The sequence below is a fragment of the Ailuropoda melanoleuca genome, chromosome 2 (genome assembly GCF_002007445.2).
Source record: "Ailuropoda melanoleuca isolate Jingjing chromosome 2, ASM200744v2, whole genome shotgun sequence".
NCBI lineage: Eukaryota > Metazoa > Chordata > Mammalia > Carnivora > Ursidae > Ailuropoda > Ailuropoda melanoleuca.
Window position 1 is genome coordinate 170,934,889 of NC_048219.1, and position 20,741 is coordinate 170,955,629.

The 20,741-nt window shown below is 40.9% G+C and overlaps 1 protein-coding gene across 2 annotated transcripts in view; it reads right to left on the reverse strand.

Moving 5' to 3' along the window:
• The window catches only part of KLF7 (Kruppel like factor 7), an 88,698-nt gene that overhangs the window by 37,187 nt on the left and 30,770 nt on the right, over positions 1–20,741 (reverse strand). The window contains exon 2 of one of the 2 annotated variants that reach the window (XM_034655064.1): positions 6,683–7,316. In XM_034655064.1, the coding sequence (XP_034510955.1) occupies positions 6,683–7,316 (634 nt within the window). The remainder of the gene's footprint in view (positions 1–6,682; positions 7,317–20,741) is intronic. The other variant, XM_002918086.4, reaches the window with a different exon arrangement.

Genomic DNA, 20,741 nt, shown 5'->3' on the forward strand with positions numbered 1-20,741 from the left:
TTTTTGCATCAAAAAGCAAGGTCCTCGGAGATGGGGAAAGGAACAGTGAGTAGTGTAATGGGTGTTCAAGAAATATTGTTTATGGGGCGCCTGGGTGGCACAGCGGTTGGGCGTCTGCCTTCGGCTCAGGGCGTGATCCTGGCATTATGGGATCGAGCCCCACATCAGGCTCCTCCGCTATGAGCCTGCTTCTTCCTCTCCCACTCCCCCTGCTTGTGTTCCCTCTCTAGCTGGCTGTCTCTCTGTCGAATAAATAAATAAAATCTTAAAAAAAAAAAGAAATATTGTTTATGATGAAATACTTATGAATTTCATGCTTTTTTCCTTTCCTGCCATTCTCATTCTAACATGTTTATTTACTTCGCGACTACTAATTATCCATTAAAAGGACATCTGGAATAGGCATCCCATGAAGACTACATTTATTACCATATTATAATAATAAAATAAATGTGCGTGCTGTGTATATACTGAGTTTACACCATTCCATCCAATATATGTTTACCGAAATTTATCTTCATAAATGTTAAGAGCTAGCATATTGCTAAATTATCATGTGGTGAAGCTCTAAGAATTTCTTGAATCATAAAATTCTCCCGTCAATTGTTTTCCATCATCTCATTCACACCCGTTCTTTTCAAACTCTTTCTCTTAAGCTCTTGAATATGCTAAATCCAAACTATCACACCCTTCTATTAAACTCTCTCCACCTTGTGAACTGAACAGTTAACCCTTATTCTAGTTTCCATCCCATAATAGGGCTTTAATGAGTTTCTGCCTCAACACATGGATAAACTTCATTAGCAGCCATGTGTCTCAGCATATTAAAGGCCCTTTAATGCCTTAAAATTGCCCTATTTCAGTTGCTATTGTATAAATTCAAAGAATTCGTATCTATGGGGCCGAGGAGGTTGAAAGTGGTCGATGGGCCCCCTACAGTTCCAGACTGAGGTATTTAATTTTATCCTGCTGATATGCCTGACCTTGAATTAGGGCTTCTATTTATATAAATTAGTGTATTATCACATTGGCATCATTTGAGACGATGAATAGCATGAATAAACACCCTGTCCGAAAAGAGAAGCGCAACTTTTTCTGAATTGTCCTCGCTGCTTCTGACCTCGGATAGGCGCCCCTACTCTCATTCAGTGCTCTGTCTCCCTTTGCACTCTTTCTCCGAAGGTCTGTCCCTTTCCCAGGGACTGCTTACTCAGTGGCACAGCGCCTGACATCTATGCGTACTTATTACCCATTTGGGGAATGACTGATAGAATAAATAAAGTGAATAAGATGATGATCTATCGAATAGGATGCAAGCCCAAGGGACAGGAGGCCTGGGTCAAATGTTCATTCTGCCAACGGCAGGTCATTGAACCTGGGCTAAGGCATTTTTACACTGCTGGTTCTCAGTTTCCCCCATATGTGATAACGCTTGCCCTAATTTCATAGGGACGTAGTATTAGCATTTGTCATTTTAATGAGTGAACTGGGATTGTTACAAGAAAGTCTCTCTTTAATCCTAAGGTTAAAAAATGGTTTAACAGTAATGACCATAATAACAATAACTATAATCGTAACAATAATGGGCCTAGAAACGGAAGACCATCCCTTTGTAATTTCCTTGTTCTGGTTCTTAGTCACTTGATGAAGCAGTATGTTTAAGGACCCTCCCAACTTTATTCTATTTAGAAGACACTCCAAGTAGTTTTAATTGTCAATTTGTATTTAAACTATGTTTCTCATTTCCTCTTAATAATGAGTTATTAAGAAAATATCTACTTGATTTCTTTTCCCCTTGCCCATTAGCATAGAAGTTAAGAGCTCGGACTTGAGCAATACTATTTGGTTTGAATCCTGGCCAAGCCACCTAGGAGCTGTGTGACATTGAGCAAGTTACTTGACCTCTCTGGGCCTCATTCCTTCATAACTATAAAATAAGAATAGTACCTACGTCATTAGATTAAAAAGGTTAATATTTGTAAAAGACTTAGAACAATGCCTAGCACGTAGCAACTGCTTTATCTTTGTTGAATAACTAAATTATATTCTAAACTTTAAATAACTTTGATTATATGTATAAAATAAACACTTCTGTTTGCCTTTTAAACATGACAGTCATCTTTTTATTTATAGTATTTTTAGCTACCTTTTCATTTGAAAACAAACTATTTCCCTAAATCAGAGTTAAACTTAAAAATGGTGCCACTTCAAGACCTGCCCGACAGCAGACGTCAACTGTTAAGTAATTGCACACTTGTGTTATCTTTCCACCTAAAAAGCACCCCTTTACATTTATTGGTGCAAATCCAGAATGTCCTTATCCACACCCATGGATTACGCTAAAGTAACCCCCATCCATAGAAAGACTCCTCCGAGTAAGACACATGAGAACATGGCCTCTTTTCTCCCTCCTCTGGGATCAACGACCACAGATTTCATTGCTGGCCTTTGTCCTGACTTTATCACCACGACTCATGCTTAAAAGTATAAATGTGGACATGCTTTTATATGAATTTCCATATTAGAAAAGTCGGACCAATTAACACAAAGTGCCATTTCAATCACAGGCTTTTTTTCTTTCTTAGAAGTGATCAAGAAGAAATGTGGAAAACACTTCTTTCTCTTTTTGTGTAGAAACTAGTAACATTTCAATACATTAACTTTTGCTGAACACAAGCATAGTAAAATGATTTTTTTTAAATTGAAAGTGAAGATTTCCTTTGTATCAAAATATAAGGATTATTTCGCTGACTCCAAGAAGATGAATAAACCTGTGATCATAATGATTGAATTATTGAGCAAGAAAAAATACGTTACACGAAGACCAGAAAACAGAGCGGGAGAGAAAGGTCTGTAATGGTTTGGCTGCTAAAGGACATTTTTACGCACATGCCAGCACTAAGTGCTCTTCGCAATGAATAAACCATATGTCCATTTTTATATGCTTCCTTTCACTAAGATCCTGAGACTTCACAATATTCCCTTTGTCCCAGTCCCTGCCTTATCTTCCCCCACCCTCGGTTCCCCCATCCCCAACTTCACCTCCTTGGGCAAACAGTGTTTGTGCCCTAGCTACCGACTTGAACATCTGCTACCTTAAGAAAAAAAAAAATCACCTCATTGCCTAACATCCTCTAGGGCAAAAAGTTTGAAGGATTCAGCATCCTCAAAAGAACAGCCACAGAAGGGGGGGGGGGGGAAGGCTTATGTTTTCCAGCTCAGTAAATTCTATCTATATAAAGATTAAATGAATAACATTTTAAAAATTCTTCAGCGCAAGCAAATCCATGTTACCAAGAATGTATTGTCTTTCTTATGCATAGAGGGAGACACACACATTTTATTTTATTTCATTTTTGCAACCGTGTCTCCTTTTCAACATATTACCATACAGAAGAATTATAGCATATATATGACTCTAGAGAAAAGAATGCCAATATTTTCCCTTTTTTTACCCGATGGTTTTCTCATCTTCTTCTCTCTTTTTTTTTTTTTCTGTCCCTAAACACTCCCCCAACTGAAAGATAAAGAAATATTTCCACTGACTTAAAGTGAGCCTGGTATTAAAAGAGCTTGCCAGGATCCAACCACAGCCCATTTTTTAAAACTCCATTTCAACATTTGGTGGGCAGCTCTGCCCCTCCACTCACTTATATCAGCCACTCCCCCAACCAGAATTCCCATCGCCATATACCTTTGCCCTCAAGCTTTTACTAGTCCATTGCCTTTATATGTTTGCACTTAATTTGATTCCATCCTTCATGCTTTTTTCATTATTCTTAGTTCATCCACACCACATAAATTATCACCTTTGTTTTCAGTTCCCCATGTGCCCCATTCACACCAATTCCAAATAAATACTTCTGATTCTCATCCATTTAATCCAAATTAATTCATATTCCCTCTCCCCATCCTCCATCCTCACCTCTAGCTCCCCTCCTGTTTCTACTTTTTTCCTTCCACATTTGTCTCTGAGCAAGGTTTTACAGGCAAAATGCTTCTGGAGGATGCAAGGTGATTCCTTTCTGTATTGTCTTGGGAAAGCCAAGCACTCCAGTGCTGCCACCTTCAATGAGCCAATGCCTGCACGTCCAGATGCACTCTCTACACCTGCTGTCCCTGAGCATCATAACCCCCACACAGGGTGAGGAAAAAGCTTCTCGCTTTTTGATGGTATCTGACTTTGGCTAACTGCCTTATTTCTAGTTTACATAGAGCTGTTTTTTCACACAATCGTCACTAATCAATATCAACAGCTATGGTAATAACTACAACCAACTCCACTACTATCTTTGATGAGCTTTTATGATCTGCCAAGTATTTTACATATATTGATTCATTTAGTCTTCAAAACAATCTAGGATATAGATAAAATTATCCTTATATTTTACAAATGACTAAGCTGAGACTCAGGGAAGATAAATCACTTAACCAGGTCACAAAAATCTAAGAAGTAGCAGGGCCAGATCTCAGACCCAAGTCCACATACTACAAAGCCCCCACTCTTAACCACTCTGCAACACGGCCTTTCGATAATGCAGGGTGCCTCCTTGAGTAAATTCCCCATGGGGAGGAGTCTTTCCGCATCAGTCCACCATAAGGCAAGTGGTTGCAGGTCCTAGGGAATATAATGAGCTCCACCTTGACAATCACTCTGAGTAGACAATGCCTAAAAATCAAAGCACTGAATAAGGCATCACTCCTAAAGAGGTCTCCTTCTGACACATCTGTTGGGAGAAGGGGATAGGAAAAAGAAGAAAAATGCTCTGGACTTCCCCTTGAAAAAAAGAAGCTCGCCTCCCCAGAGCTGTCCAGCCTTCCTACTAGACAGGATATAGCCTGTCTCCATGTCAATAATTCAGAAACGTGTCCATAATCATGACTTCCACACCCCCAACAAAGCTCAACATTCTTGCTTCATTCCGCTTTCTCTGGTTTCCTGGGGAGAACGGGAAGTGAGTCACCATCAAAGCCTGGGAGCACTAAAATGTCTTGTCATGACTTTACTCATTGACTTGAGAAAGAAAGAAATATAAATAAAAAATGACCTTCAGGACAGTATCCGAAAGGGAAAAAAGCTGACGTGAGCAGGAAGCGTTAGGTTTGGTGTCTGTGGAGTAGAGCGCTCAGACTCTTGGGAAACCCAAACCACGACTCTGCGCTTGAGCCACAGGGTTCAAAAGTCATGTAGCAAGAGCTACTAGGAAGTTAAGTGCAGCATGGGAGCACCTGCTTCAGTCCTGTAGCAAGGAAGCAGTGTGTTCTCATCCTCCTGTGCATGGGACTGACTTTGAGGTTCAAAATGGTGATTTCTTCGAGAAACATATTACGCATTTCACTTTAGGAAAGTGCTTCTGTACCACACAAAGATATTTCATGCTCCCACACCCTAGAGCATTAGAGCCGACGGCAGTCGGCTTGACGGATATGGAAGATGAGGCCTAGTAAAGTAAAGGGACACTCTCAAGGTCACAGAGCTAGTTAGTGGCAGAGTTAGAACTAGAACCCAGGTTTTTCCAATTTTCCAGCCAATGAGCTTTGCACTGCATATTTCCTTGGCTGGCACAGACCGAAACTCACCACAGAGCACCAGGAGGACAAGCCACGAGACCAAAAACAACTCTCACCAGCCACTTCTCCTGGCTCAAATCCAATCACCCATTTCTTTTGAACTGCACTCTTACTCTGCTGCTTATTATTTCGGAGCTTCTCCCTAATTCAGCTGTACTGTGCAAGCAGTATGCAAAACCATACAGGCAACACAGTCGGGACTCATTTAAAAACCACCCATGACAGTAATTGCTCCTAGGATGCTAACACCAAGAAGAAACACCAGCCCTAAGCTTGTACTTCAAAGCACAGAACAAAGACCAGTTTCAAGGAAAATGCCAATCTCACTCTTTTCTCTATAAACTCCACTCTTCCAAATTATCCCATTGCTCCAAAGATCAATATGATTCCTGGGAATCACTGCAGAAGTCCTGAGTAAAATATACAGTCCCCGTTGGTCCCCACTCTCCCTTACCACACACATAGCAATGTAATCACTTTAGCAACTTCTCAGTAACAAGCTCATTAAAAAGCAATTCTGCCATCTCTCCATAAAGCACGCGCCAGAGAACAATGCAAAAGAGGAGATGCCAATTAATTATAGAATGATCACATCTAATGAACTCTGAAACCCTCCTGCTGTTGGTGACTTTGATGAAAAATCAGGGATGCTGGGAAAAGAGTGAATAGGGACACCCGGACTACCTTGTTTAACTGTGAGTTCTTTCAAACGGGCCTCCTCAGATTCCAGTGTTGCTCAAAACTGCAGAGCGACACTCATAAAACAATGTAAAGTGTCAGGGAGGTGACAAACGCGTGTACGGTGTACGGCTGTGAGTCACACCGCCGGAGCTCCATCAGGCACCCTTGGAGCTGCGTCATTCTACCCCGTGGTTGGCCTTGCCTCTGAAAGGATGGCACAGCCAGCGAGCGACAAGCCCACCGCCTGTGCCCGCCCCGAGCTCTCAAGGTCACACGTGCGTCCCTCTGCTGCCCCTCCCCAACCCTCCCGCCTGGCTGCCACCTCCGAGTCAGCACAATGCCACTCCTCGGGACACGGGAGCCCTTCCCACCGCGAGGCTAAAGGAGGAAGGAGAAGAAGAAGAAACCACGTGCGGCCAACTTGTACCACTACCTGTGTGAGTCCTCTGGTGGGCCTTTAGGTGGGAACTTTTTGTATAAACTTTTCGGCACCCGTTAAACTGACAGCGATGAACCCTCTTCTTGTTTTCGGGGCATGCCTCGGCCCCCACCCCTCCTTGCTCACTGTCGCTCTGTCCGCTCTTAACTGTCCCAGCTGCCGCCACGGCCGCCGCTGCCGTTGCCACCCCTCCCACCTTGACTGAGCCGAGCGCAGCCTTCTTGGCCACCAGTTTCAACGTCACCGTGCCATCCACGGCTGAGAGAGTCTGTGAGGTTTTGACCAGATGGCGGCTGAGCTCAGGGGACGATGGGGGCGTTAATGAGGTCACTGCGTTGAGCTGGGCCTGGTTGACGGCTGTGTAGCTGTCTAGAGAAGAGCTGGTTGGCTGGAGGCTGAGGCAGGTCTCAGATAGCAACTTGTCCCGAGAGAGTAGGATGTCCACTGCCGAGCTCTTCTCGCAGATGGTGGCTTCCACAGGGAGCAGCAGCGGGTCCAAGCGCCGGAAGCTTTCCTCAATGCACGGGGGAGGAGAAGCATGGAGGAAACAGTCCAAGTCTTCACCGAAGGTCTCCGAGATCCTCCTAGGCTCTGTCTGTAGGTAGCGTTCCAATTCAAGGCATGTCTGCAGAGGGGAAGGAGGGAGGGAGAGAAACAGCCATCAGAGGCAAAGAACACCATGAGGCCACATGTTGACAGGCAGGAAGACACACGGAATGGTTTTGTGGCTGGAGTCTGTAATTCTCTCAGTGAAAGGTCTGACCTTGTTATTTAGTCCCTGAATACTTCTGAAGGGTTCATAAAGGTCATATCATGCAAGTTTAATGACGGGGAACTAGAGGCCCAGAAGGGCTATCTCACACCATCAAGATCCCAGAGAATATTCAATGTGAAAATGGTCTCCTGTCCCACAACCCAAGTCAGCAGGTGAGATGCTCCAAGCATCGCTGGGAGTTCCCATGTAAGCAAGAAGCAAGTAGAATCAGACAAAGTTTTCATACCAAAACAAGACTTCCCGTAGTCCAACTTCATTTTTCAAATAGACTTGCGCTAGTCACAAAAATCAGTCAATTTTCCGACTTGCTCTGAAGAACAAACCATGCCCGCCCCAACGACAAGGTGACCTCAGCCACAATCAGCCAACAGCAAGCTCTGTCTTGGATTCCCTAACCAGCAGGAATGGATACTGTTCTAAAGAAAAATAGAGCTACCCTATGATCCAGCAATTGCACTACTGGGTATTTACCCCAAAGATACAGACGTAGTGAAGAGAAGGGCCATATGCACCCCAATGTTCATCGCAGCATTGTCCACAATAGCTAAATTGTGGAAGGAGCCGAGATCCCTTCAACAGATGACTGGATTAAGAAGATGTGGTCCGTATATACAATGGAATATTACTCAGCCATCAGAAAGAACGATTACCCAACATTTGCAGCAACATGGACGGGACTGGAGGAGATTATGCTAAGTGAAATAAGTCAAGCAGAGAAAGACAATTATCATAACGGTTTCACTCATTTATGAAACATAAGAAATAGCAGGAAGATCGGTAGGAGAAGGAAGGGAGGAATGAAGGGGAAGTAAACAGAAGGGGGAATGAACCATGAGAGACTATGGACTCTGGGAAACAAACTGAGGGCTTCAGAGGGGAGGGGGGTGGGGGACTAGGATAGGCCGGTGATGGGTATTAAGGTGGGCACATATTGCATGGTGCACTGGGTGTTATACGCAAATAATGAATCATGGAAAACTACATCAAAAACTAAGGATATACTGTAAAAAATTATAAAAAAAATAAAGAATGCCTCTCACAAAACCTTTGATATACAAAACTCCCATGGTTTACAGCAAGTTATTCAAAATACAATTGCTACCTATTTTGTGGCAAGGAGGTTAAGTCTGATTACAATGGTTTAGCATCTTTACATGATAAAAGTAAGTTCAAACACAACTATTTGACTTGCTAAAGATAGGACCCAATATATTTTAACATAAAGCTTTCACCTGGTAAAGAAATAGAGAAAAAGAAGGGAAAAGTTCAGAGTTGCAGCACATCCTCATCCATGGTGTTCTTTGTAACATGGTGGAAGCGCTCTTATGGCAAAAGTGGATAGTTAAGTTTATACTCGAAAAGCTCTCCTCACTTAAGAATCCTACTTTCCCAAAATCTTGTGTAGAACCATGGTGCTAACTTGCACCATCAGCTCAACTTGCTCTGGCTTCTGGGCTTCAACAAAGAAACACTGATGGCAAAATTAAAATGAGACTAGCTCCTAATTTACTGCCTCCCTAGTAGAGCATCTTTGATTTCAACCAATGTTTGGATCCCAGGCTTTTATTCTGTTAAGAATATATTTTAATGATATACCTAGTTGTGTTGTATCTGTTAAAGATTTTAGTTTGGTGACATTTCAAAAGACTGCTTTTGTTTTCTCTTTCTTATCCCATTTATTCTCCCATAAATTTCTAATAGAGATGCACTATCAATGGGGTTTACATTTCCCCAGATATAGAATCATAGAACCATGGAGTTTCAGAGCTGTTTTTCTAGATTTTATGTAGATTGTGCTACATGTTCATATGCCAGCATTTCACCTGTTTTTCTTAGACTGCATGTGATAACCATTCCATGCTCACTATTTTGACAAGGTTCTAGCTGCCTACCTAGGGTTAGCACTTAACCTCTAGATCAGAATCCATTGATGGGCACTGATGATCACTGCCTTTGGTATTCTCTGCCAGCCTGCCCTTCATGGCTGCCAAACCCCACCCGTATCCTTATGATAAAGGGCCCAACTCCTCCTACCCTTCTTGTCTCATTGCACTCCTACTCTCTGAAAAACTCAAATTCTACCTGCAAAGTTTTCTTCCTATTTGCCAGAGTATCCAATACCACCTTATATACTTTGACCTTCAAAATCTTTAAATTATTGTTTATATTCTCCCACTGGTTATATATTTATTTGTCTTATGTCTTCTGTTTATTTTTTGTTATTATTATTTTTTATTGATTTTCATTATATTTTCAGGTATACAACATAATGATTCCATATTTGTATACACTGCAAAAGGATCATCACAGTAAGTCTAGTTACCAGAAGATTGGTTTTCAATCAGCCTTATGGTAAAACTCTGCATTAATGAATAAGAAAACCAGATCTTTAACTATGAATCAACTTTGGGTTTTGCTTTTAACTTTTAATAGCATAAATAAATGAATGATTGTAATCTTCATTCAACACTCATGTCACACATTTTTGTTCAACTACTGTATTCACAGCAAGGTGTAAGGCTTTCCGTGTGTTGGAAAGAGAAGATATTAATAGATCCATGTGATGTAGGTGCAGAATGAATAATTACAAGCTAAAAATGACATGAATTTACAAAGCAAAGTGATACCAAATAACATACTATAAAGTGTGTTGATAAGTTCTGAGGGGATGAGTGGACAATGAAGTCTACACTCTATAATATGAAGGTATTCATCAAGGAAAGCTTTTTGGAAAAGTCAGTTTTGATTCTATTTTATGTATTGATTAAATAATTGCTCTGGCTGGGTAGCTTCCCACCACTTTATATTTGAAACCAACATTACCACCTTCTCAGGTCTAGAAATTTACATTATCCTCAGTCGCCCCTTTCTGAATCCCATGTCTCAAAAATTTTCCCTTTCCTTTTTCCATCTCATTGCTAGAAATTGTCATTTACTTCTCTCCAATATTGAAACCCTCAGGCTTAGCTCTAGTCAATTCACTTCTGAATTATAAGATCTTACTCCTAAAACCTCCCTTAAAGCTCCCCTTGCCGTTTAAAACCCTCATCTACCAAGCACAGTGCCTGGTACCCAACAGGTACATAATGTCTATCAAACAAAGACAAAATCAACTTTATACTATTACTTTGATTATTCTAACTCCTCCATTCCACGAAAGTCATCTTCTGACCCCTTATCCTGGACGATGCTGAGGCTAGCAATCTTAGAAATGATCACCAATACATGTCTTCTGGACACAACTGTAATGCTGCTTTAGCTCTGCCCAAAGGGCAGAACCAGGTCTTTGAGACACAGATATGTTTCAGGTAAAAATCAGCTGAATCATGGGTTATAAGTTGTCCTTGAGGCAGTTCCCTGCCTCACATGCAAAGACTATTGCACAACCTAGTCACTGCTGTCTTTTGATAGAGTTTTTGTATGTCATGTCTTCTTACATAGTTTCTAGCTCAAAGATTTTGAAAGCCACTGAGAAATTGTTGTGATCGTTAGGAAGCTCAGACCTCTTCATATTCAGAGTTCTAGGAAACAGAGAGATTCTAAACACATTTATATACTTTTCTGGGAAGGTTAAAAAATAACCTACCCAGCATGCCCTAGTTTAAATCCCAGGAGCACACAGGTCACACCAATGATCTAAAGATAGAGACACATCTACTAAAGTGTGGGAAATGCTAGCCCACTTAAGAGCAGCTATCACTTGCAACCCTAATACAGGGCATTCTTTTTCCATCTGAAAATTAGAGAGGCATGGGTATCCATCAGGATGTGCTGGATAGCCCTAAGTACTTATTTTGGAATGGTTTTTGTCTTGAGAAATCCACTTCTTATAATATTCTACTTAGATAGAGGAGAAGATTTTGTGAATCAGAAACTCATCAGGAGTGTTAGAAATTAAAATGTCAAGAATGAAGAGAATTTTAATGTTAGATTATTTCTAAGCCAAAGAGAAAGTTTAACTCCAATGTTTTCTTTAATGATTATAAGAACTCCCTTAAGAAATGCCTATGATATTTAATTAGTATTTGAGGTAATTACTTATAGATATTAATATATACACACAGAGAGGTATATATAGAAATAATTATGTATATGCGTCTATGAGTATACATACATATATTTCCTAGCTCTGTCTTTAGGAAGAGTCTACAAGAAAGACACCCCAGTAGCAGTGAGCACACCCAGAATACAGATCTTGGTTTCTAAATATCATCATCCAATAAAGGGAAACCAGGGCACCTTGAAGAAATAGTTGATTCAAAGCCTGGGGCAAAGAAAATAAAAGATAAGTCTAGAATATCTTGTGGTACTAGAAGGTAAGGAAGTGTTCATAAAGTGATAGAGCTATGTCAAAAATCAGGAGCCAATTTGAAGGAGCTCTTGATGACCAAATCTGGACAATTTCAGCCAAAGAAATGAATAGTGATCATGGATTTTAATTCATAGAATAAAATTAATATCTATACATCCATAGTGATATAAATAAATAGTTGAAACAATAAACAAATGGAGAGGGTTAGCTTCTCCTTACAGAATAAAATTATAATTAATAAATACAGATGGGATGATGGAAATAGAAAATCACCATTAGGCAAACAAAAAAGTAATAATGACTACAGGCAAAAATCACCAATGGATGCTAAAATTAGTACATGAAAGTATAATGAAAAACAAGATATTTACCTAGTCTCAAAGTATCCCCCCCAACGAGATATTAGTTAACTATAAAGACAAAAACAATAATTTTACAGTGGAGAAGCCTAGCATGCACCACTTTAAATATATGATCCAAGTTAGCAGCACCTGTAATAAGACATACTGATATCATATACCCTGGTATGACAGGCTGAAAAGGGCACAAAATTATTCTACACCAATCGTGCCCAAAATACATAACCTCAATATAATCATGAGAAAACATCAGAACAATCCAAATGGAGGGCCATTCTACAAAATAACTGGCTAGTATTCTTGAAAAATATCAAGATCATGGCACCTGGGTGATGCAGTCAGTTAAGCATCCGACCTTGGTTTTAGCTCAGGTCGTGATCTCAGGGTCATGAGATCAAGCCCTCCACTGGGCTCCATGCTCCATGTGGAGTCTTCTTGAGATTCTCTCTCCTTCTCCCTCTCCTCCCACTTGTGCCCTCTCTCTCTCTCTAAAAATAAATAAATCTTTTTAAAAAAATCAAGATCATAAAGTACAAAGGAGACCAAGAAGCTGTCCCAGATCGGAGGAGACTAAGGAGATATGATCACTAAATGCAATGGATTTTGAAAAGAAAAAAGACACTCCATGGGAAAAACAATTTAATTCAAATAAAGTGTACAGATTAGCTAATGGCATTGTATCAATAGTAATTTCCTGGTTCTGATCATTGTACTATGGTCATGTAACATTAGAGGAAACTGGGCAAAGTGTATACAGGAACTCTATGTACAATTTTTGCAACTTTTCTGTAAGTCCAAATAATTTCAAGAGAGAGAGAGGAAGAAACAACCTTTAGCAAATTAGGAGTGTCTCCAGATTGTAGATTTGCATATAAAGTTCAAATATTTGTTTAGCTACCAGAACCAGAGATTTATTCTCTGTCAATGACAGTCTAGCCAGCAAACTCCAACTCAAAGTCCGCAGATGTCAATTTAATTACATAAATTATGCCTTGCCAATATTTCACCTTGGAGATATGAGGCTTCCCTCAACCTGACCTAACAATACAACTTAAGACTTGAGCCATTGGATCAACCTCCACCCCCTCAAAAATCCATTACAGTCAGCAATGGGAAGGGAATGTGCCCAAGTGCAGAGTGATTTTCTTACTATTTATGAGGTACAAATGAGCTTTGTGAAGATTCTCCAACATCGCAACTTTGAAATGTGTGGCTTCTTCTCCTAGTTTCCTAAGAAATATCACCTGAAATTGGTTTTGAAATGATCATCCTACAATCTTTTTTAATACTCTATTTTGTTCATATTACTTGTTCAACATGCTTATTAAAAGTGATAATCCGGGATGTCTGGCTGACTCAGTTGGTTAAGCGTCTGCCTCTGGCTCAGGTCATGATCCCAGGGTCCTGGGATCGAGTCCCGCATCGGGCTCCTTGCTTAGCAGGGAGCCTGCTTCTCCCTCTGCCTGCCACTCTCCCTGTTTGTGCTCTCTCTCTCTCTGACAAATAAATAAATAAAATCTTTAAAAAAAACAAAAAAAATAAAAGTGATAATCCAAGACCTAGTTAAAAAAGAAAAAAATTCAAACCTATTACTGCCATGCCTACTACTTCTGTGACAGGTTCCAGAAGCAGAAATTGACAGAGAACAGGATAACCAAGTCTTGCAGCACAAATTAAGATCACTAAAATCTCCCCAATGTTGGCACGAGATAGTTACTTTCATGGGATCAAGGAATATGTAAGAAATTTGGCCATATATGGGCATGATGATGCCAAGGTTACCAAATGGTTTTCATTAAACCTGTCCTTCTCTCTTCATAAATTAGATGAAATTTGTCATTCAGGACTGCAAACATCTCCAGTTACTTTTGCTGTTTCCCCTCCAACCCTCCTCTGAAGGTTTCCTTTACCCATTTTTCCACTCTTTACTTTCCCTTGTGTTCATATACTTCACACAATCTTTCATCTTCCCTCCCACTAATCATTGTTTTAGTCAGAGTTCAACATAAAGTCTATCTGCTTCAGGAAGCTTGGTCTAGAAAAAAATACGGAGTTAAGAAAATATGCTGACTGCCAATTGTTGAAAGACACACCTCCTCAATCCTGGACAATTAAACAGTTACCTCCAAAATGAATCTGTGAGTCCATAGATTGGTAGTATGCCTGGTTTATTAAGATTATAATCTCCTTGTGGTTTTAGTTGCATTTTCCTAATGACTAGTGATGTTGAGCATCTTTTCATGGACCTGTTCACCTATTCAGGTCCTTTGCCCATTTTTTAACTGGGTCATTCGTTTCCTTGCAATTGAGTTGTATAAGTTCTTTATGTATTTGGGGTACTAACTCCTTATAAGAAGCATGGTTTGCAAATATTTTTTCCCCACTCTGCAAGTTTTCTTTTCACTTTGTTGATGATTTCTTTTGCTGTGCAGAAGTTTTTTGGTTGATGTAGTCCCACTTATTTTTTATTTTGTCGCTTCTGCTTAGGTGTCATATCCAAAAAAATCATTAACAAGACCCATGTCAAGGAGTTTTATTCCTAAGTTTCCTTCTAGAATGGCCATTATCAAAGACAAGAGATAACAAATGCTGGCATGAATGCAGAGGAAAGGGAACCCTTGTGCACTGTTGGTGGATTGTAAATTGGTGCAGACACTATAAAAAACAGTATGGAGGAGCCTCAAAAAACTAAAAATAGGACTACCATATGATCCAGCAATTCCATTTCTGGGAATATATCCAAAGGAAACAAAAACACTAAGTCAAAAAGATATCTGCACCCCCATGTTCACAGCAACATTATTTACAATAGCTGAGATATGGAAACAACCTAAGTGTCCATTACTGGATGAATGGATAAAGAAGTGGTAGAATATATATACAATGGAATATTATTTAGCCATTAAAAAACAAGGAAATCCTACCATTTGTGACAACATGGGTGGGCCCTGAAAGAATTACGCTTAGTGAAATAAGTCGGACAGAGGAAGAAATAAGCTGTATGATCTCACTTATATGTGGAATATAAAAACAAAAACAAAAACAAAACTCATAGAAAAAGTGATAAAATCTGTTACCAGAGGTGGGGGAGGGGATGGGGGGAGAGGATACTGGAAAGGGTGGTCAAAAGGTACAAACTTCCAGTTACAAGATACATAAGAACTAGGGATGTAATGCACAACATGATGACTACAGCTAACACTGCTGTGTGATAATGGAAAAGTTGTTAAGAGAGTACATTCTAAAGATTCTCATCATAAGGACAATTTTTTTTTCCTTTTTTTCTTTCTTTTTATTTTATCTATATGAGAAGATGGATGTTGGGTGAACCTATTGTGCTAATCATTTCACAATATTTGTAAGTCAAACCATCACGCTGCATACCTTAAACTTACACAGTGATATATGCCAATTATTTCTCAATAAGAAGAAAAAATTTAAGAAATTAATTTTTAAAAATTATAATCTTCTTAAAAGCAATGATCATACTCCTTGCCATGTGGGTACTCAAACAATAAAAAAAATCTTTTATTTTTATTTATTTATTTATTTTAAAGATTTTATTTTATTTATTTGACAGAGAGAGACAGCCAGCGAGAGAGGGAACACAAGCGGGGGAGTGGGAGAGGAAGAAGCAGGCTCATAGCGGAAGAGCCTGATGTGGGGCTCGATCCCACAACGCCGGGATCACGCCCTGAGCCGAAGGCAGACGCTTAACCGCTGTGCCACCCAGGCGCCCCTATTTTATTTTATTTTTTTATTTTTTATTTTTTTTTTAAAGATTTTAGTTATTCATTTGACAGAGAGAGAGACAGCCAGCGAGAGAGGGAACACAAGCAGGGGGAGTGGGAGAGGAAGAAGCAGGCTCCCAGCGTATGAGCCTGATGTGGGGCTCGATCCTAGGACCCCGGGATCACACCCTGAGCCGAAGGCAGACGCTTAACGACTGAGCCGCCCAGGCGCCCCTAAAAATAATCTTTTAGAACAAAACTTCTACCTCTATTATCTCAGATGGCAAAGAGAGTTCAGTGTTTAAAGTGGTGTAAAGTTGCAAGAGTTAGAACCTTCCAAAAGAATGAGCTACAATTGCTTCACAACCCCCATTCATAACCCCACCCATAACTACATCCATGTTCATTTGGGCACATTCTAGTCCAGATTCCTCAATACCATCCCTTTATAAACCAAGTGTCTAGAACATAAAAAGTTCTTGTTTTCATTACTGTGTCTTTTAATTTGAACATAAGACAAAGCCATTGGTCCAATATTTTTGCCATCAGTCATTACTGCGTAATTATGATTAATTACTTGGCATCTTTGGATCCATAAGTACTCAGGTTGGTGAATCAAAAACAGTAAAGAAAAAAGAAATTGCATTTTGTGAATGATTTTTTTTTTCTGGAATAATATAGTCAATGAAATAAAATGCCACCTACTACTACCTACGTTTATAATCAATTATCAGTCATCTGTGATACCTTTAGCCAGCTACCCTTGAATCCCAATCATTCTACCTATTTTATTCACCTAAAAGATCCAAGGGTTAAAATGGCAAAGATCTAAAGCAAACTGGGGAAAGAATATAAATGCAAAAATAAGAGAAAATACAGTTTTCCACATTATAGAAACTTGCAAAGTCATGTTCTTCTGATCAGACCTGGACCTAATAATGATGATGATGACGACAAGGATGACAGCAATGACGGTGATGATGAGGATGCTTCTAGCAAGGAACGGGTGAACTCTAGTTCCCAGAAAGAATGCTCACCCAGGTAACGGCACACGCAGGTGACTGCGCTTGGCTGCCCATGGGAGCCCCTTCCTGACATTTATTATGTGTGGTTTTGTCACGTGCTATTAACCATGGTGCCACCGTCCCCAAAGAGCATGAGGAACAGAAACAGGGAGATGAATCCCTTACTTTTCTCCTGGGATTGGCCCAAAGCTTAATTACTTTTTTGTACTTTGAAATCTCCACACACATCCCAGAATGGAAATACAAAGTAACACAAAACAAGCTACTGATAGGGAAATCTGAGCTTCCTTTTAAAAATGATCTTCTAAAATACTCTATTTTTCCCCTAACTCCTTATTAGATATATGTATACTGCACACTTTTTAGCAAAATCTTTATTCCTCTGACTCCTGAAACCAATTCTATAGGATTGCAAAGTTTGGTATTTATGGGAATTTGGGGTTTTTTTTTCCCCTTTAAAGATGATATGATGCAATGGCTAGGACACGTTTCTAGTCTCTTAAGATGAGGTCAGAGTTGAAAGATGGGAAAGGAAGCAGACAGCATGGTCAGAGAGCTGTGGTGCCATTTTTCTCAGGAGTGAGAGGACAGGTAAGAAGCACCAAGGTAGGGGCACCTGGGTGGCTCAGTCATGAAGCGTCTGCCTTCAGCTCAGGTCATGATCCCAGAGTCCTGGAATCGAGCCCCACATCCGGCTCCCTGCTCAGCGGGAAGCCTGCTTCTCCCTCTCCCACTCACCCTACTTTAGTGCTCCCTCTCTCACTGTCTCTGTCAAATAAATAAATAAAAATTTAAAAAAAGAAGCACCAAGGTTATGATTAATAAGTTCAGTTAAGCCCATGGGAGAACCTCAGACACCAAGTAGTTGAACATTATTGCCTGTCTTCCTGGGATTCAACATTTCAAAGTGGGTTTAAGGAGGAGAATATAAAACTAAGTCTAACTCAGGACAGAGACTGTGTAGAGCCAGTGACAAGAATCAGCTGTGTAAGACTCAAAAAGTGATTCCTTTTAAACAAATATTCACGTTTTCTTGACTTTCATTGCCAAGAAATATTAGGGTGGAAGATTAGGAGAGAATGATTTTGTCTAGAAAATACAGGTAAGTAATTATACAGGATAAGTGATAATCTCTTCCTGCATGTTTTAGCTATTGGGCTAAAAAAAAAAAAAAACCCACCCCAAACCCACATCATTAGCAAACCCCAGAAGCGCAACAGCATTACACATCACTGCAGAACGGCTACACGCCACACAATAGCCACGGGACTGCACCCGATGTCAGATCGCATTCCTTCCCTCTGTTTCTCACATCAGCTGGTTGCCAGAGATGAAATCAAATTAAATATTTCCCTCTCATACTTTGTAAATTCTGAGAGACAATGCTGTGAAAATTAACTGAATTCTAAACAAACATGAAAGTTGGGAAATTTCTACCAAAACCTCGTCAGCATCTCTCCTCTCTGAGCTATTTTTAACATTCAAAGAAAATATTTGTATATTTTTCCTTGGGGAGGCAGGAGGGGAGGAAGGACAGAAGATGAAAGGCCTGGGAGTGGGTGCTGTCTTTGAAATAAGCGGCCTCAAATACCCCTTTCATCTTCCAAGGGTTCCTTACTTGCAGTGCATAGAAGAAATCCCCAAAACAACCCCAATCCAAATTAAATGTTAAGGTGGGTTCCACAGTCACAGAACCTTCGCAGAGCTGGGTCCCAGGTCTTGAAGGAAGGCACTGGGGTCCCCCACAGCTCCAACAACTTGGAAAAGCATTTCCTCCTTCAGAGTATCTGTGATCCTCAAAATTAAGTGTCCATCAGGGACAGGATGGCCTGTGCCCTGACATGGCTTCTCACCTGGGTTCAGGGTTGCTTCCCCAGATGTTACCTGTTACAGCATACCAATTCCAAGTCTGTCACACTGGCCTCTACCCACAATTGCTGCACTACCCTCCATCAGCCCTTAAGAAGAGTCACTCACTATTACTTGGCCGCTGGACTAGAACTAAATTCAAACTTGTGAGTGGTCAAGAGACACCACTGCTCCTGTACAGCGGGATCACGGGAGATGCTTGGGTCTGCTATCAAACCAAGCCTCTGCCTGGTTTGACACACACTGGAGGAAACCCCGTTTGTTACTTTATAGCTTGAAAGTAAGTTTCATGAGATGCCCATGCATTGGTCATTACACTTTCATGGATGAAATGAAATTCATGCCTTAATAGTCAATGAAAAAAAATCATCCTACCCTGGAGCAAAGCCCTAGATTTGGGCTGCTAATGAGGTTTGAGAAAGGAACAAATAAAGGAGAGACGCTCCTGAAGGAAAAACCCATCCTCATACATGAGAGTGCCTACCAGTGCTTGCTCCGGAAGGGAGGCCCGCTATCCCTGCAACTCCTAGAGCCCAAGGCCTTGGGAGAAGGCCTTCCCTCCGAGAAGTGATGGCTTCCCAAGAACAACAATGGCCCTGACAGTTTTTCAGCTTCACCATTAATTTTCCATAAAGAGCAGTTTTCTCGATGAGCGCTTGTGTCAGGCAGGGCCTGATGCTTCAGAAACCTGTAATTATTCTTGGCTCCCCACCCCCCACAGCCTCTGCACCTGTGTCAGTTCAAGGCACCAGCTGGTCATGTCTTGCCTCCTGCCTCTTAAGGGGGTGGGGTGGGGGGGCAGGGGAGCCTTCATTGAAAACCCAAACTCACATTACTTGCCTCTTCTTCCAAAACGCAGAAACAAAACAAAAATTTTAAACTCACCAATCTCATCCCTTCCCCCAACGGGTCTTGCCAAAGGAAACAAATAAACATTAATTGGCTAGAGAGCCTTCATTCAAACCAAAATTACTGAAAAACACAGTAACAAGGAAAGGTCTGACAAGGGGTTATTAATCCTGTTTTACAACCCACTCTTACTCAACCCCCGCCCGCTCCCGTTAACTTTGCACACACATGCACACACCCTCCCCAAACTCCCCGGGCCCCTTTGCACTGAGTGGCCAAGATGGGAACATGCCGAACCCATTACATCATCTCCCCTGCCTCTCCCAAATCACTTGAACAGGCTGACTCAGGCTACTGGGAGGTTTTTTTTTTTTAAAAGCAAAACTCATTTCATTGACTCCCTTCTGGAACATGGCTATATCCTTCTCAGTTGGATTAATTAAATATACTTTTCCCCTAACCCCCCATAAAAAACTGCTTCTTTTACCCCAAAGCACAGTTGTACACGTGTACAATGTACAGACACATGTGTGCGCGTCTACTCTCTCACACACAAACACTCTCTCATACACACTCCTTCTCTCTCTCTCTCTCTCTCTCTCACAACACACACACACACACACACTCCAAGTGTGAATTTCCCAAAAACAACAGGTTCAAATCCTATGAGGCCCTCATGGCAGATACAATTCAGTGGCAGTGGCTGGTGATCCTAAAGGATATTTTCAAATCTAAGAGAGTTTTCAGGAACTTCCACTGTGGAATGGTGAGGATGACAGGGGAGCACTAGGCGGGGTATTTGCTCTACTCCTCGGACTATGTAAAATGGCAGCCAAAAATAATGAAACCAAGCCCTAAACCGCTTTTCCTGCCATGGATGGTTGTACATTTACTTAATTTGAGGTACTTAGAATCAACTTTCCAAAATATTTAAGGTGACTGTGTATGTGCCACTGAGCAGCTCACCCCGGGTAAGGAAATAGAGCTCCCTGTGCACAAGGAGCGGCGGAAGACAGGGGGCTAAGAGTATTGGCCCTGGAGCCAGACTGCCTGGGTCCAAAATTAGGTGACACTACTTACTAGCTTGCATCACTGTTGGGCAAGTTATGTAACCCCTCTGTGCCTTGGTT